Source organism: Symsagittifera roscoffensis, chromosome 2 (genome assembly GCF_963678635.1).
Source record: "Symsagittifera roscoffensis chromosome 2, txSymRosc1.1, whole genome shotgun sequence".
Lineage (NCBI taxonomy): Eukaryota > Metazoa > Xenacoelomorpha > Acoela > Convolutidae > Symsagittifera > Symsagittifera roscoffensis.
In genome coordinates, this window is record NC_087063.1 from 10,657,176 (window position 1) to 10,675,369 (window position 18,194).

Below are 18,194 nucleotides of genomic sequence, written 5' to 3' on the forward strand. Positions count from 1 at the left end.
TGAGTAGTATTTTGAGCGACATTAATTGAAGTATTCATATCGTAACTGATTTCTAAGTTGTAAGGTCGGAGACAATGAGTTTGAGCAAAAACTTTTGATTTAGTGTATCTCATTTGCATACTGTGCTGTGATTGGTCGAGAGTACCGGAGCATGAAGCGTCGATCTCTCGCGACGATGATATATACTCATGATTTTGCATACGAGCATATGATTGGCTGGTTGACTGAGAGCATGAACTGACGCCCTCTAGTGGCGAGGAGTTACGACGATTAATTAGCATATACTTTTGAGATTGGTTAACAGATTGAGTACTGTTTACGTCGCCCTCTAGAGACGACGAACTGAATTATTTGCCACAATGTGATTGGTCAGATGAATCAAACGTTGAATGGTCTGTTGTATTAGTTAAGAGGTAGCTAATGTTGCCTCCAATTTCACCAAACCATCTGATTGGTCGAAACTCGTTATAGATTGAAATGTGCCCCACCGGCACTAATTGAGGTTTGTATTTAGTACTAATCAAATTTAAAGCATTGTGAAAAGCTTGAATAGATTTAATGACAAATAATTCGTCATGCGATGATGGCAACGGTGCTTCAAAAGTCGGATATCTAGACAAATAATCGACGATGCCTAGGCAGGAACCGGGTATATGTTCGATTTGATAATCGAACGGAATGAGGCGGTCCACCCAGCGAGAAAGTCGTGACTGATAAGATTTTTTACCATACGTTTCATTGAGGGCGGAAATGATGGCCTTATGGTCGGTTAGAATAATAAATCGTTTACCAAGTAAATATGTACGGAAATGTTTGCACGACCATACAATAGCCAGAAGCTCTAGCTCATTGGTACTATACTTGATTTCCGCGGAGTTTAGAAACCTAGAGGCAAACGCAATCGGGGCCCAAACATTTGGCTCTACTTCTTGTTCCAAACAGGCCCCCAACCCGCTATGACTTGCGTCACATTTAACTCGCGAAGCTTTCGAAGCATCGTAGTGAAACAAATTAGGGATGTTTGCGATGAGGTTTAAGATCTTTTGGAGCGCAATAGTTTGCTCTCCCCCTCACAGGAAGGATTTCTTATTCTCCGTTTTTAGCGAAGCTCTAAATGCGACTGTATATTTGTACAAATCCGGAATGAAACGTTGAAGATGATTGAGCGTACCCATGAACGATCTTAACTGTTTAAGAGTTTTGGGTGGCAACAGGGATTTGATTGCCTCTATTTTTGAGAATTTCGGAGCGTAACCGTTTTCATCGATTTCATAACCTAACCAGACTAGTTTATTAACTGAAAACTCACATTTACTAAGTTTCAACGCCCATCCTTCTTCATTCAATCGACTCATGACTCTTCCAACTAGTACATTATGATCTTCAACTCTTCCTTTAGTGACAACCAGTATATCATCGAGGTAACAGATGACACCTTCCAACCCTTGTAACGTACAGTCCATCGCTTTCTGAAATTCCGTAGGCATGTCCGTCAGTCCGAAGAAACCAGTCTTGAATCGATATGTGCCTGTTGCCTCTCCGCAAAAAATACTAAAGTTACAATGACTACTGGTTAGTTCCGATAAAGGGAGTTGACTGAAAGCGTATTTAAGGTCAAGAGAAGGAAACCACACCTCCCCAGGTGTGTCTCTAGTTATAATTTGAGCCGCCGAGTCGATTAATTCGTGCATATTAGGCATTTGATATTTGTTTTGCCAGATTTGGGCATTCATGGGTTTAGCATTCAGCGCGAGTTTTATAGACCCGTTTTTCTTTGCTGTTAGGACTATGGATGCAATGAAATGATCTGTAGTACACTTTTCTAACATTTCAATGTGCTTGTCTTTAATTAATTTCTTAATCTCAGCCGTGACCCGATCTTGCAAATGTATAGGGACTTTTCGGCCTTTAACTTGTCTGGGTAACAACGGATCTTTAAAATTTATGGCTTTTTGACCTCCCCAGTCTGCTGAATATGTTAGGGTACCTTTTGATAAAATAATCCCTCCAGAACTTTGAGGTCAGGTCCAATTCCTCATCTTCCTCCGCGTAGCTAACATCTGCCGGTCTGCGTTGCACCGTTTCAATTCCTAACTTCTCATGAAGGTTCAAACCGAGTAAATTTCGAGTACGGTTTTCGGAGACCAAGAAACACGCCTTCTTGATTTTCCATCCCTTCGATGTAATAGGGATTTCCAGAGAACCAAACAATTTAATTGGTTTCTTGTTATAGTCGACATAAGTAACGTCTAAAAGGGGTCTCGCGATGTCCTTAAATTTAATGTTGGGAATCCGCTTCATGAGTATATCCGCCGTTTTCTTGTTTAAAAAAGATACGGGACTGCCAGTGTACACCGTAGAATAGAAGAAAGAATTACTGGATCGTAATTGAATACTGAGGCTCCTTGGTTGTCCTCCCGCTGTCTTTAGAAGTTCCACATTGTTAATCTGCACAACGTCTATCGCCATGACCCCATATTCCGGCTCGGTGTCACCATTTACGTCAATTAAATTACACTCTTGATCTGTAGACATCTCTTCATTTTGTACCATGTTAACGCGTCGTCTCGTAGTGTTACACACCTTAGCAAAATGACCCTTCTTTTTGCAAGCATTGTAAGTAGCTTCTCTAGCCGGGCACGACCGGCGATGTTCCAAAGAAAACGGGTTGCCACAAAAATAACATGGTTTATTTTGATTTTGTCGTTGGTTAGGACGATTTACACCACCTCTACGGCTGCTATTTCCTTGATTCTTAAATTGTTGTACTGACGAAGTTGGTTCCTGCTTGACTCGATTAGAGTTTGTAATATTAAAAGTAGCGTTGTTATGTGGGAGCAATTTTTGGAATTGTTCTGATGTTTTAGCCCCTTTTTCGTACTCCAAAGCCAGTTGTAGAGTATCATCAAGGTTAGCTTTTGCTCTGATTAGTTGCCTCTGAACCTCCACATCGCGAATGCGGCCAATGAACAAATCTTTCAAAGTTGCTATTTCCTGATCAATCGGCCAATTACATAACGCAGTTTGAGCGCTAAGTCGGGCGTAAAATGATGAGAATGAGTCATTATCTTGCATGAAAATTGTATTGTACAGCTTAATCCTTACGACTGTGTAATCCCGCTCTGCCTTGAAGACATCCTCACAACACTATGAAAATCTCTGAATGAGCTAGTATTGAGGTCCAAATGAGAGTAAGAATCCGAAAATCATTTTTTCCCTCATTTCCCAGTGCGAGGAAAAGTCGCGATTTCAAACGCGCCTCTGCCTTATGGTAACACCAGTTATGTACAATGCGAGGTCCTTTTCTTCTCCTCTCTTGGTTGTACTCATCGATTCTTCTATTAGCTGCTTCATTTCGGAGGTTCCTATTGGCTACCTCTGCTGCGTTCTCATCAGCATTCGGTGCTTCGGGCTTCGGGTAAGGTTCATCCACTAACTCTGCTGGGGCAACTTGTAACTCTCCCGGTGAAATGTTGTCTTTGAGGCTCACCGCCAAGAAAAATTGTCCCACCCAAGTCTCCCAAATGAAAGGTGGGTTAACCGATTTTCTCGCCCAAAATGGTGGTATTCCGAGTAGGTCAGTCCTGTCTTCATTCACAGGAACTGCTGGCTGCGCCATTAGATTTCCCTCAGTTAGAGTAGGGAAAACGATTTTGTAAAATTCAGATATTGAATTATATATGATATAAATATAGATAGAATAGAGTAAAGAATAAATGATTATCGAATCCAGAATTGAATGTATTGTTTTAATGTTTAATGTTTATGACTAGATTTCACACTTAAGGCTTTCGCAAATGACAGCTTCAGATTCTCAAGTGACAAACGATTTAGCTGGTGAGATTTGTCCTTGAATCAATTTACTGCACTTTAAGTAGGAAATTAAGATATAGTTAGATAAGACAATACATAAGTAAATAGAATATAATGAGGTACCAAAGGTCGCCTCATGACATACCTAAAAGTTTAATTCTTTTAAAATCAATCTAATTTATCAAATTAAAAAGGTTAGCATGTCAGCACGGCACATTTTTACAAAACAATTTGTTTCCAATAATCAAAAACTCTGGCTTTTAAACCCTCCTCAAACTAGCAATATGCCAACATTGATCTATGCCAACAGCAATTAAGCCTGTTGAGTGTAAGTACAAGCAGATTTAGGGGGCGGATTTAGGGGGGGGGTGGCAGACGCTCTTTTTCCCTTCAGGAATTAGACCCCTCAACAACCAAAGGGTCTCCCCTGTGGTATTTCTGTGACATTCATTTCCATGGCCGTACAACCCTATAAAGGTGCTCGCGGTAACAAAATATTCTATTTTTGAACAGTAGCGCGCGGCGATAAAACGAATTTTTTGCTCAAAATTTTCCAAAAAAGGATGCAAAACGGCTTTTTTCATCGGTTTTTTTTTTCAAAAACTTGAAACACAAAGATTCATTCTTCTTGAGTCATTTACGATGACATTTTATCTTCAAAGACACCTGTCGAAAACTTTGATCGAAAAATGGCGTAGTAACATAACTTTTTGTTTGTTGCATTTTGATCAACCGTGAAACATAAGCAAAAATCTCAGTCAGATATCTTCTGTGGTTTCAGGAAAAACGGCATCAGCTTGAAAAAATTTACTGGTTCATTTTAACAACTGAAAACAAAATTGCAAAACTAATTCAATCATCGGTGGCATCTGATATCTCTAAAAATTGTTACTCCCCCTGTTGAGGTTGTCAATTTCCGAATCGACCGTATGGGTCGAACAATGTCGTCTCTCGAATCTGCATGTCGAACGATGTCTGTTATCGATTTTGCCTGACTTTGGTGGACCCTATTCGACTCAAGTATCGACCGTGGTCGATTTATGTGTCGACTCTGGTCAACCTTAATTTTTTTGACTAATATAATTTCGTCGGTGACCAGGCATCGTTCAACTCATACGGTCGATACATAAAACGATCTTTTCAAACCGGGTTATAAAATTTTTAGAGAAAAAATCAGAGCCAATATTCGGAGTTCCTAAACATAGAAATCAGTGGCGTGCGTATAAGTTTTCTAGGAGGGGCGGTTTTCGGAGCTCTCCAAAAATACAAGAAAAACCCTGTTTTGAGTGAAACTTCCTGCGCCGCAGGCAATTTTTAAAAAAAAAAAACAGGCTAAAAACGATGTTTTGAAAAAGTTAAGGGGCAAGGGGCGTAAAAAGTATCGAAAATACCCTACATTTGAAAATTGTATGGCACACTTAGAAAAAAATGTATGAGACTTATACATAGTGCACCGTCACCTTATATTCACAATCAGCTTGACAACCGGAGCAAAAGGCTTTTTAGATTTTAATTTTTGTCAAAGTGAATGTAAATTGAATTAGCAATGTTCCGAAACTTTTCTTCTGTTTGCATGCCGTTGTGATTGATAATTCTAGTTAATTAAAGGCGGTGAAAACAGATGCCACAGGCTGCAAAAAACGCCGAAAAAAGATTATGCATTGGTTGCTAAGTTTAACTTTTCCTGTTTCCTTAACTAATTGGTATCTAAAACGCTTTCATCTAAACTCATTTCTGATGCCTTTCAACAAAAAATAGAGCCAACATTAATCGAAATTCTTACTTGTTTTTTTAACATCAATTCTGCAGTTGATTTGACTGTTGGTAAAAGTATGAAAGATGGGTCCTATAAATAACTGAAAACAAAAATGGGGAAAAACCATCAAAAATTAAATTATTTTCAAAATTTAGTTTAAAAAAGTTGTGCCGAAAATTAAAATGCTAAATAACTATTCTAAATTAAAACTTTCCTGTGTTTTTTTTAAAATTTAGATGGACATTTTAAACTCGTTTTTAAATGTTTATGGGGAACATTTCTCAAACTTTTACCTTGTGTCAGCAGTTGACGTCGAAATGGATTCGAATGAGAAAGACTTTGAGCACAAACGGAAGAGCCAGTCTCTCAAAGTTCCCCTCTCGGAGAGGCCGAGCAAGGTAGGCGGCGGTTTCATCGGCCTCGCGGGAGAGTCAAGTGCAGGTAAGTCCAAACCATTACCAACAAAACATCAATTATTTTTGCATGTCGTGGTTCATGATTCTAGTGAATTAAAAGCGAACTATTAAGTTTATTTTTGTCATGAGTGAAGCAACATTACCCAGCCAAAAAAAAGCCAAAAAATTGCATGTACTTCATAAGGGAAGCCGCTAGAATGGGTATCCGTGTTGAGCTGACCAGCTCGTAACTTGGTCCTTTCTTTTGTGGATAAATCGTCCTTATAGTTATGTGTCGTTTTAGCACACTCAAATTCTCCCACTCAAGCTGATTATCACCGACACTCAAAATGATTTTTTTCCGATAACTTTTTCTAGATAGCCGAAAGCTTGAAGTAACTTTAAAACGAACTACCATTCCTCGCATTTTTTCAGGGAATCACCCATAGTAAGTAAAGCTGGAATCACTTTATTATTAGCTTGAACTTTATCCCTGGATGCAGCATTAGTTCGGGTAACCTCACAGCAGAAAATCAGAACCGCTTTATAAACCATTTTAAAAATAGTGTGCTAAAAACTGCAGGCACTCATTGATGATTTCTCGAGACTTTGGTCGAGCAACATATGGTACTGAAAACCAATTCAATTCAAGTATCGCCAAAAAGCTGCTAATGATTGCGGGTACTGAAAAAAAAATGGCGTGTTGAAGTTTTTTTTTCAAGACTGTCAACGAGGTGCTGAAAACAAAACATTGATTCTCGATAATTTGACGCATGAAACTTGAAAAGGGTAATCTGTTCTATTCAGCTACTAGCGCAACCTCATCCGGTGGTGTGAAGGGAGGGGATGCAGGTACCAGTGGGGGGATTGATTCGGACAAGAAGATGAAGACTAATCTGGTGAAGAGGCGCTTTATGGGACTGAAGATGCCAGACAAACAAAACGAAAAGGTAATATTTTAATTTTTGTACAAGATGATTTTCAAGTAGCCTTACTTAAAAACATACCGACGCAATTTCGCCTAATGAAGCCTATATCTTCCTGTATTTCTTATTCTACGCAACGGTGGGTTAAAACTTTTCTCAAATAGTACTGACTCTCGATAAATTGTCCAATATTTCTTTGATTTTTTTTTAATCGACCAAAAATATTGTTTGAGCTTTCTGAAACCATTTAAGCTCTCTAACTCCTGAAGTGGAAAAGGACCAAGACTGCTTACGCTTCTTGGTTGAGAAAATGAAAGTGTTTCTCCTTAAACATATTTTTTCAAATAAAAATAATTAACTTAAAGATCTCATAAATTTGGAACAACTTGAGCGGAAGTTATAAATTAATAATTTTCGTCACTTACTGCACGCTGGTTTGACTTTAATTGTGATTCCTCTATATTTTCAAAGTTTGGCCAGCCGCACGCGCAAAACTGAATTAAGAAAAGACAAAACTTACATTGGGCTAACATCACTATTAACTATAACTAAATCCAACAATGAAATAAATACGGTGTGTCCTCTCGCACCTACCGTTTGAAACTTTGAACAAAATTAATTTCTAGCTGCCCGGGTTGAGGCTGTTAAATATGGTAATAATTTGTGTATTGGCCGACTTGAAATTTTTTTCTGAAATTTTAGAATTTTCCAGTGGCGTTCCTGAAAGATGGAGGAATATAATGTATGAATTTTTTTTCAGTTAATCCAGTCAACCAGAATTGGGCTTTCAGAAATCTCAAAAAAGCTGAGACAATGGAAAAGAATGTTGACCGATAGAAAAAAATGCAAACAACGAATTTGTAAAAAATGCGAAATTGAGGTCGGGCTTTGGAAAAAAAATTACAACAGTTTAAACAAAACCTCATTATATATCTGCGCAAAATGTACAGCAAAACTTTGATGTGCAGCTATAATTATTTTCTGGAAATAATGTTTTTTGGGTGTTGTACAAATGTCCATTTAGCAAAAAGGCACTGCTCTGGTTAAAAGCTCTCCATCATTCGGTACCTCCCTCGTGAGAATTTTCAGGTTTCCAACAAGATCAAACGCTCGTAGACCTTGATAATTCCGACTGCATTTCAACTTAAATTGAGTAGTTTATATGGCAATAACTGATAAATTTTTCAAAAATGCAAACTTTTTGGAGTTTTTTGTTTTGAGCATCATCCCGCCACACGCTATGCTAATTTCATAGTGATACTTTTTGCACTGAGCAAAGTATTCATTAGACCAACGGGATTTCCTCAATCCAATCTGGAACAACTTCAAGGCGATTAAACCTCCGCTTACAGTTAATAGCAGGAAATATACGCACGATAATTGTACCAAACTGGCCAATTTGGCAAATTTTAAAACCACATGGTCTACCAAAAATGATCAGATATAAAAAGTAATTATTAAACCTGAACTCAAGACAACAATTCTTTTCGAAGATGTGAAAAATTTTAGCTGAAAAATATCTAGTTAAAATTTCAAAATTGTCAAGGACGCGTATAAGCAAATTAAATAAGATACAAGTAGAGAAAGAAGAAATGTTTTTCACATCGGTTAAAAACAAATTGGATGCAAATGTTAATAAAAGTTTATTTGTAAATTGGTAATCTTTTGAATATATTTTTATATATTTGAAAATATATTGGTCGCAGAAGATCGGTTTTCCAATTACCCAACTCATAGGTAGATACCCATCCAAAGTGGCCATATCAATCACTTTGTGAAGCGGATTATATTGATTAATAGAATTTCATGGAAAACTAGATGCGGCCAACACAAATATTAACGCGAAAAAATTTCAATTATACTGCAAAGAAATCAACAGTAAGCTACTGTTTGCACCGTTAGACGACCATGAGGCAATCGATTGGCTAGAACGCTTAATCTAAACATTGTTGGTTATGCTAGAGATAGTTAAAGTTGACCCCAGGAAAAAAACATACAAACTAGAGTCAGATGTTTATTGAAAACTCTACAAAAAAACCAACACCCGAAAAATATCTGTCAATTCTAAATACACATAGGCAGGCGTTCAAATATGGCAACATCAAGTCTATCAACAAAAAGTAGCAAAAACAACCTAAACTAACACAATGAAAAAACTGAATACGATGCCAGACAAGCAGGACCTAGAGAGACTGCGACTGACATCAGAACAGATACTAGAACAGAACTGCTGGTCGGAGGACGAGGTCACCATCAAGCGCCGGGAATTAAGGGGATGGTTCCGGAACTCATTAAACTGGACACTGAGTAGACCAGACAACGAAAATTTCCACTAAGAATTAAAGAGACAAAAAACATATAAAAAATTGAGAGAACGTATTCAGCAAGTAGCAAGGAAAGCAGTTAGACCAGCACAAAAATTTAAAAAACCCACATTATTTCAACAAAAGTATGAATCAGAGGCGGGCAAATTTTAACGTACACACAATACACAGCTTGAGGACAAACAATCGGAAAACAGCCCAGACAAATTCGAAACAGTGATTTTGCGTTCGTACCAAGCCCAAAACTCTACAGGAACTCTCGCTTCAAAAATTTATTTGACTTTGCAGCGTACAAATCTGCCCAAAAATGTAAAAACCAATTCCAAATGATACCAGCAAAGAAACAATCACGCAGAAATAAAAAGCAGCAAGCTCGGGTAGCTGAAATGGACGTCGGAACAACCGCGTACAAAGAACGGAAAAAAGGTTGCAACAAGGAAGCTTAAAATCAAAACAACATGGCAAGCGAACAGAAGGAGTACCACAACCAAGGGTGATCATTATCAGTATGCCATCGCCTTCGTCCTCGGAATCAGATGTATCAACTTCGTCATCTGAAAAGAAACCACTATCCGAGAAACTGGACGTGAAGAAATTGCTTCTGCCCACAAGAACTTCACCCTACTCGACACGCAATCAATCAAGCAACCTCGGGGCCTATTTTAGTAATGCCATACCAATTAAGGCCATCGATAACAACAGAAAGGGGGAGACACCTAAACGGACACCATCAAAAGAGGCGCCTTCTTCAAAGGAGACTATGGGATTTTGAAAATTTTTGAGAGCTCCCGAGGAGTGTCATCCGTCAGGATATATCATTGGTACCAATAAACAAGTAAAATTTTCATTAAATTTAATTATTTATACATCTTAAGTTATTGAAGGCCATGCTCCAGGTGACCTCGCGGCTCCAGAGAAGTCCTAAATAACACAAGCTATCACGTTATTCAGTGTCGACCATTTATGCAGTGTTATACAGTAATAAAACTATTAGAGAAATGGTGGTTTCTTACTAAACTTAGTGCCTACCACCAGTTGGTTAGAATTACCTCTACGCTCGTACAAACAAAATTCGTTGTAAGACAGAAACAAAAAAGTTCAGGCTTTTTTGGTACTCAATTAGCAAAATGTTTTTGCGCGCACTTGAGTTTGTCAAATATTTACGACAAAAAATGGGGTTGGTTTGCGAAAATTCGACACATCGTATTGTTCAGAGTCTCTTTGAATGAATATACCGGAAAACATTGAAGAAAATTTTTTTAAAAAAAATTGCCAAAAAATGGACCATGTAGGTTTTACAAGAAATAGATTCCCTGAGATTCCTTGAACCCGCTCCCCGTAATCCGCGCCAGCGTAATACTGTTTATTATGGATGTATTTACGCCCCCCATCTGGTACCTACTAATAAATTGCCAACCCTATAAAAATAATTCAAGGTTAAGCACATGTAAATTTTTAAACTTTCCCCCTTGAGAAAAAAGTGTAACAAATATCCCCTTCTTCGCAAATAGGGGAATAAGTTGAAGAGATCTGTTATATCTTGAAAGGGAGAAGAGAAGACGGAGGAGGAGTTGGAGCTGGAGCGACTGGAAGTGAAGAATGTGAGGGCCAAGTTCTACACCGGATTCATCCTCTACTCGACCATGGTGGTCATGCTCATCCTACAAATCAGCATCTTCCTCAACTTCCTCCAGATCAAACAGGACGCCATCGAGTCAGTCAAGTTAAACTTTAACTAATCAATAAGCGTAGCGGACGGGCAGTATGGGCAGTATGGTTTTGGGAGGAGGGGCACTGCTTTTTAGCATATTTTAGAAAACTTCTTCAACTTTTTTTTCAGACAGACCTTTTTAGGGGGTCCAGGGAATGTCTGAGCGCCGGAGGGGGGGGGGGCTGCGGGGTTGAGCGAAATTTAGAAAAAAAGTCGGTTTATGACTAAACTTATATTTGTTTAAATTACATGTCATCCGGCTGGAACATCCTAGCCCTGAACTCAACACTTTGTGTTAATCGTACGTGATCGAATTCTTCAATTGAATAACACTTACCAATGTTCTGGTCCTGCATAACATTACGAGGACAACCTGTGCACTGGGTAGGCGCTCAATTTTGTGTGTATGTTCGGGTGCCGGACATCAAGCCGACGGGACTTCAAGCCGAATCGTAAAATTAGGGACTTCAAGCCGAATAGTTCCTTATAAAGTCGTGACCCGGGATGACCAAAAATACTAGTCATACAATTTCCATTTATGGAAAAATGCTAGTCATACACTTTCCATGCAATTCCATACGTACAGAAAATTGCATGAAAGGTCTATGATTAGTATTTTTTTCATATATGGAAATTGTATGACTAGCATTTTTTCATATATGGAAAGTGTATGACTAGCATTTTTTCATATATGGAAATTGAAAATTTAGAAACTTTTCATATATGAAAATTTTATGACTAGCATTTTTTAACAATTAGAAATCCAGCAAAATGAGGCAAAAAAATTACTTTAATTCCCATCCCATACGACGAGCAATCTCTGAACAGAGAAGAAAAAACCAGAGAAAATTGATTTCTCATAGTCAATTCTCCTCACACACTGAGAAAGCTGAGCATTTCTTAATCTTATCTTAGGGGGACTCCAAACCAGGAGGGACTGCCTCAGAAAAATTAAGAAAAAAACCTGTTAGCTAGCTGAGTAATCCAAAACAAGAAACAGTCCACCAGAAGCATCAATATTCTGGACTTCTTCTCTTCCAATCACATCTGACATCAACATCTAAAACAGTTCCCTATAAAACACATCCTAATGATTATTCGTGATACAAGATTTTTCCTGAAAAAAATTTAGAATACATCCAGAGACAACACTACTCCTTAATTTAAATGGTCGCAAACAAACCGTTTTGTTTTTCAATCCTTGCTAAATTAAAACCAAGAACGCCTTCTAGAAGTAGAACCTATCATGATTTGTCATTGATCCTCGGAAAAACACCCGTGTTTTTTCTGAAAATTTTGATTCCTGACAAAGTCTGTTTTAAACAAACGAGTCATTGCAAACAGTTCACATCAAGTTCAAAAAATTGATGTGCTGATTTACCTATCTACAATCTGGAGTTTTTGATTCTTTTTTTTTCAAATTTGTTTTTTTTCTAAAAAAACGCTAGTCATGCAATTTTCATATATGGAAATTATATGACTAGTGTTTTTTTTTCAAAAAACAAAAAAAAAAGTCAAAGTTTTCAGTTGTAGCAGCCCAAAAAACGCTTGAATGCTTTGCCAGCAGTCGAATTGATTGTTCAAAGCGTTTTTTTACAATTTTTTTTTTTAAAAAAATGCTAATCATACATTTTCCATATATGGAAATTGTATGATTAGCATTTTTTTCATATGGTTTTTTTCCCTTTTTTTTATGAAGAGATACCAATTTCGATACCAAAACAACAATAAAATACCTTTGAAATTCGATTAAACTCATTTTGCAAAAATGTATGAAAATTCTATGATTAGCATTTTTCCATAGACTAAGTGTATGAAATTGTATAATTAGCATTTTCGGTCTATGGAGGTCATCCCGGGGAAATATGACTTATTTGAAAACTTTTTAGAAGAATTTCTGAATTTCATGATCTTTCTTCACTAGTAATTGGCGTTTTCATAAAGTTTAAACCTCCAAATGATGTTTCGGAAAGTTGAAAAGTAAAACATGGTTGAAGACATTTTTCATGTTTATAATTTTTGCATTTCAAAAACCGGCTGATGTTATTAACGGATGACGATCAGAAGTGGTGCATTGTCATGAACAACGCTTATTATGGACTAAACATGCCTGAATTTTTGAAAAGCAACGTTTTAGAGATGATAAAATAGTGTTTTGAGGTGCTGGTAAGATTTTAGTTTCGGCTTGAAGTCCCATCGGCTTGAAGTCCCGTCGGCCTGTTGCCCTATACCCGTATGTTCCTGGATTCCAGAGACAAGTCTTTAAGCATGTTAAAGTTTTGTCGGAACGATCAAAGAAGTTGAAAGAACGAAAGACCAAAGGGGCGTCCTTCTTGCGGAATCCTCTTCTATTTCACAAAATGCACAGTTTGGTCTCGCAGTGAACATCAGCAGTGTGAACCGCATGGTTCCGTCAGTAAAAGTTAAGGACAATGATCTGACTGTTCTATTGAGTATATAATCAAAAGCAATTCGTACAAATTCGTTTTTGATGATCGGAAGTTAATTATTCACCTAACGCTCATAATCTACCGTACGACAATTTAACTGAAATAATTAAATTTTGCATTTCAGTGTGGATGAATTTGTGACTTCAATCCGACGCGACATCGGCAGAACCCGACTTGGTATGTTATTTGTCATTTAGTGGGAAAACAAATTCCGATTTACCCAGGCTTAGTATTCAGACCCCGCCATTCAAAGGGCAAAGGCATCACTTTTCCATCATCATTTTTTGAGGTAGTGGGTCAAAAACAACAGGACTTTTTTTGGTCTGATTTTTTCAAAAACTCCCAAAAACTTCGTTTTAGTGTTCTGGGACATATCAGAAAAACGAGATCCCACTTTTTAAGAACACAATAGATCCACGTCGAATTTTATCCAAAAATGTTAAGTCTCAGGAAAACGATCAAACATGTTATTTAAAATATTAGATTGGGGACCGTAACTTTAACATAATGATAAAATAGCTTACAATATTGAAAATTTTTTGGAAAGATGTTTAATTACATATTAGCCCATCAAATTGCATGATACTAACACTATTTAAAACATTCGGCCTATTAATCGTATTATTTTAAATCAGAAATTTGGTTGTAAATAAGCTTAACAAAAGAAATGTAGCTTTTATTAAATTTTTTATTTAAAAACAGTGAAAATGAATAAGTAGTCATGCAACTGCCATTTAATGGCCATGCCAAAATGTTCATTGAGTTCTTTCAGAATCATGATATTCTTCTTCCAGAGTTGCAAATATAGTTACAAAAAGCATGCGATAACACATAAGAAAGCTAGTAGGAACAAAGTTTATGGTACTATTCGTTCCGACTTTCAAAGAAAGGGCTGAAAATTTATGATTTGTGTGTTTTCTTATTCAGTCAGTTTTCGACTTGTTAACTTAGCGCTATCGACGGAATTATTTTATTTTATCTGATAGATACTGTTATCCTAAACTGAACTTTAAACAGATATTTCACCTGTGATCATTTTTCGTACGTTGCGGGCGTTTGAAAATTGCTAATTTGGGCAATTTGCGAAAAACAAAGTGCGTTATATTACGTACTTATTATATGCGTGAGAGGCGAACAAGACTGCTCGTGTATCAGGGCAAAGCCCTGAATGTTCCAAATATGCCCCTTAACTAACTATGCCCCTCTATAAATTTTGTACAGTATATCAAAGATCAAGTATTGCGAAGCCCTGAATGTTCCGACTGACTTTTAAGGTTTATGAAGCAGTAATGGCATGAAAAGTTCAATTTTAACAAAATGTAATTAAAATTCCTTAAAAAAATTGAAATGAATTTTCTGTAAAAACATCCCCCACCATATTAGGTAAAAAGTGATAGATTTTGCTCCTATTAACAAATCATTTATGGCATATAAGCTTCCTTCAACCAATTTGGAACGATTTCTAAGACGGAATAAATCTCAGCTTACGCGTTAGCAGCGCAAAATATATCGCCAACAAAACCTTTTGAATGGTATAAAAAAATTCCATCAAAAATGGCTAGTTGTAAAGTCGAAATTTGTCTGAAGAAAAAAACACCCCGAGCACAAATATTACATTACTATCGTTACGAAAGTCGGAACAAGACTGCTCGTATATCAGGGCAAAACTCTGAAGATTCCAACTGTCCCTCAATTCATATCGGATAGTATGGAACAGAAAATATTGAAAACCTATAAATTTTGGACAATATCAAAGCGTGAAATTTTGAGTCGTACAGAAAAAATAAGACGGACTAGCTAGTCTCTATTAAATTTGGAACGATTTTGAGTTCGTCACCCATAAATTATTCGCGTTACGCTTTCAACATTATGATTAAACTGTTACAATTGCATGGCCAAATTAACAACTTACAAACTCCTAGAACTCGTAGGTAAAAAATGATCGTAGGTAAAATATCTTTTTACATTTGATTTTAGGGATTCCATATCTTCAATGGGATTTAAAATTTTTTTGTTAAAAACTGTTATTTTGATCGCCGAAAATTGGTTGAATAAAAAAACCACACCGAAAATCGGAACAATTACTGCGTTCCAAATTGAATTGAGGCCAGCAATTTAATCGTATTATCACAATACGAGACGCTAAACACACCCTTGGTTTTTTACATGGCGTATGGGGGACAAAATGAAGAAAAAAAATAAAAAATCTCAATTATTTTGTCAATTATTCAACCAAAACAAAAACTCTTCAATTGGCCGTAAGTGCAGTCGGAAAATTCAAGGCTTTACCCTGATATACGAGCAGTCTTGTTTATTTATATGCTATTTTATACATCTCCGTAGATATAATACTGTTTTATCTGCAGAAAAGTTGACCTTGAGAACAATTGATGCAAAAAAGCATCAAATGCACCGACTTAAGACTATTTATGCCAAAAATCTGATTGAGTTTTCAGTTTTCGGTGCGTAGGAAAAACTGTAATGCGGCACTGAATCTAATTCGTTTTAGAGTTCTTCTTGAAAGCCTCTCCCCTCTTTGGAAAGGTGAAGGAAAGGTGAAGATTTATTACAAGGTCTATCAATTGTAGATGCTGAAAGGTTGAGAAAAGGAACTTGAGAAAATGAATTGAATCTGTTTCTTAAACTTGTTTTTGTTTTGTTTCAGGAATAGCCCTGGAAGTGGAAGGATTCGACGGTAGGAATCTATTACTCTCTTCCTGAGCTTCACTTCATCGCCCAAAACGTGAAAAACTGCTGCGCTAGAGTAGAGAAAGAAATATAGTTTCTAATTCGAGAAATAAAACCCTTAGTCATTTGTGGGTGGTTAATTTTCTCGAAATAGAAATTTTTTGCCTTTTCGCACCACAGTTTTTCTATAAATTTCATGAGGTTTTTTCAGAGGTTTTTTTCAGAGGTTTATGCAGAAAAATGGGTTAATTTTGTCTTCTTTTGAGACAATCATCTCAAATTTTTACGTAAATATTTTCATTTAATCACCTTCGATACTTAAAAAAAGTCTCTCAACAAGATAAAATTATGCCTAAATTTCAGCCTTCCCACTTTTCACTCCAATGAAAAATGTAAAACTTGACTCGTAACACCCTTTCGTTATTAGGCTTATATCGAGTAATTTCGTCAAATTTCTTTTACTTATCTTTTTTTTTCTGAACAAATATATACAATTTTTCTTGATTTGACAGACTTTCAATTAATATGAGTAACTAGGAATCAAAACTATAAAGAAGCGTGTTCAGTTAGTTTTGCGTGCTCAGCTTCGACCCAAAAAAAATGAACCTAACAGTGAAAAAACCTCCCATCTCAGTGATTCGATCCTCTGCCGACGAAAAGCATCCCCCTTTGTACTATTTTCAAACATTAAATTTGGCGGACAGACCCTAAAACTATTCTTAAGTTATTTTCTAATTTTGAGGGGGAAGCGCAAAAAAAGGCTACAAAATTTATCTTTGATCAAAAATTTTGATTTAAATTGTGTTGTATAGATTCTTACAAATTTTAGTGCCCGGGGGAATTACAGATAAAAAAATTTTTGACTATAATATTGATGTTTCAAGGACATTGAAAAAGCGTTACAAATCGAAAAATTGAAGAAAATGGACCTCGAATCTGTTATCTTAATCCATTTTCATTACAATTTGAGATGATCTTAATTCATTTTTGTCAGTGCGGGTGGCTTGTGTTTAAGAAAACTAGCCTCAGTAACTACTGCTAAAATTTGTCACCTCTTCTGAAGAGTGGTAGATACCAAAAAAAATCAATTGCTTTGATATACCCAATTATGTAACAGAATAAGCAGGGGCGGACCTTTGTCGACCTTTTTTTAGTTCGTCCAATATGATTTTCTGAGCACTACCGAAACGCTATAAAAACCCTATTTTGGCCGAATTGTTTTTGACAAACTCACTCGTCTAAATCCACCCTTGAATTAAGCGTCATTGTCTTGGAATTCATATTTTTCAAGGGGGCTTGATAAAGTGAAACTAGGCAGATGAGCACTAAAATAGTTCGTTCTCGTGGAAAAAAATTGCAATAAACTGCAATTGAATCATTAGCAATATTAGTAACTCTAAGAAACTGATCAAATGTTTGTAAAAAAAATATGCTTTAATTGTTGATCTTTTATGCATTGTTTTCGTTTTTATGCTCAAAAAACTAAAATTTTGCTCCGACAATTGAAAATGGGGAGGAACTTTGTATTCGGGTGTGTTTAACTTTTTTTTCGTTTTCCACGCAAAATCAGGAAGCAGAAACAATCATCGGAATGGGTCGAGTGATATTTCATATTGAAGACCTTTTAATCGTGATTCGAACATCCTTAAAAATTTCTCACAATATCGAGAAAAACCGGTTTGTCTTATTTCGAGCTAATAATTTCGAAATTTTTTTAAACTTTTTTTTCGTTTTCTAAAATTGTTTTCTAATTGAACTATTTTAGTATGAATCTCAAATATGCTTAATTATATTTTTTTGTTCAGATATTATTTATCTCAACATGCAGAAAAAAAAACAGCACACCCCCCCCCCCCCCTACTTTTGCCGCGTTATCCCTTAAACCCCATCCCTCACCCACTTGAAGAAACAGCGCCCACCAAAACCAACACAACTCCTCCCCCCCCCCCATCCACGCGCGCGCGTTCTTGTTATGGACCCCCAAATATTTTGACAGATTTTTTTTGGTCATTTTTTGAAAAAACAGTCTTCTTCTCAGTCGCAAGTTGGTCCTAGTTTGTCGAAAATCGGGCGCATAAATTTAGAATTTATCAACATTTTCAATTTTGCGTCATTTCTTGTAGCAGGCCAT

At 36.6% G+C, this 18,194-nt stretch overlaps 1 protein-coding gene across 1 annotated transcript in view; it reads left to right on the top strand.

The window, feature by feature from the left end:
- Window positions 1-5,618: 5,618 nt before the first annotated feature.
- The window catches only part of LOC134840275 (uncharacterized), a gene marked incomplete in the record, with an annotated part of 30,307 nt that continues 17,731 nt past the window's right edge, over window positions 5,619-18,194 (top strand). Inside the window, 6 exon segments of the mRNA XM_063856024.1 lie at window positions 5,619-5,643; window positions 5,873-6,010; window positions 6,772-6,914; window positions 10,762-10,928; window positions 13,500-13,552; window positions 16,041-16,070. Of these exon segments, the coding sequence (XP_063712094.1) occupies window positions 5,887-6,010; window positions 6,772-6,914; window positions 10,762-10,928; window positions 13,500-13,552; window positions 16,041-16,070 (517 nt within the window).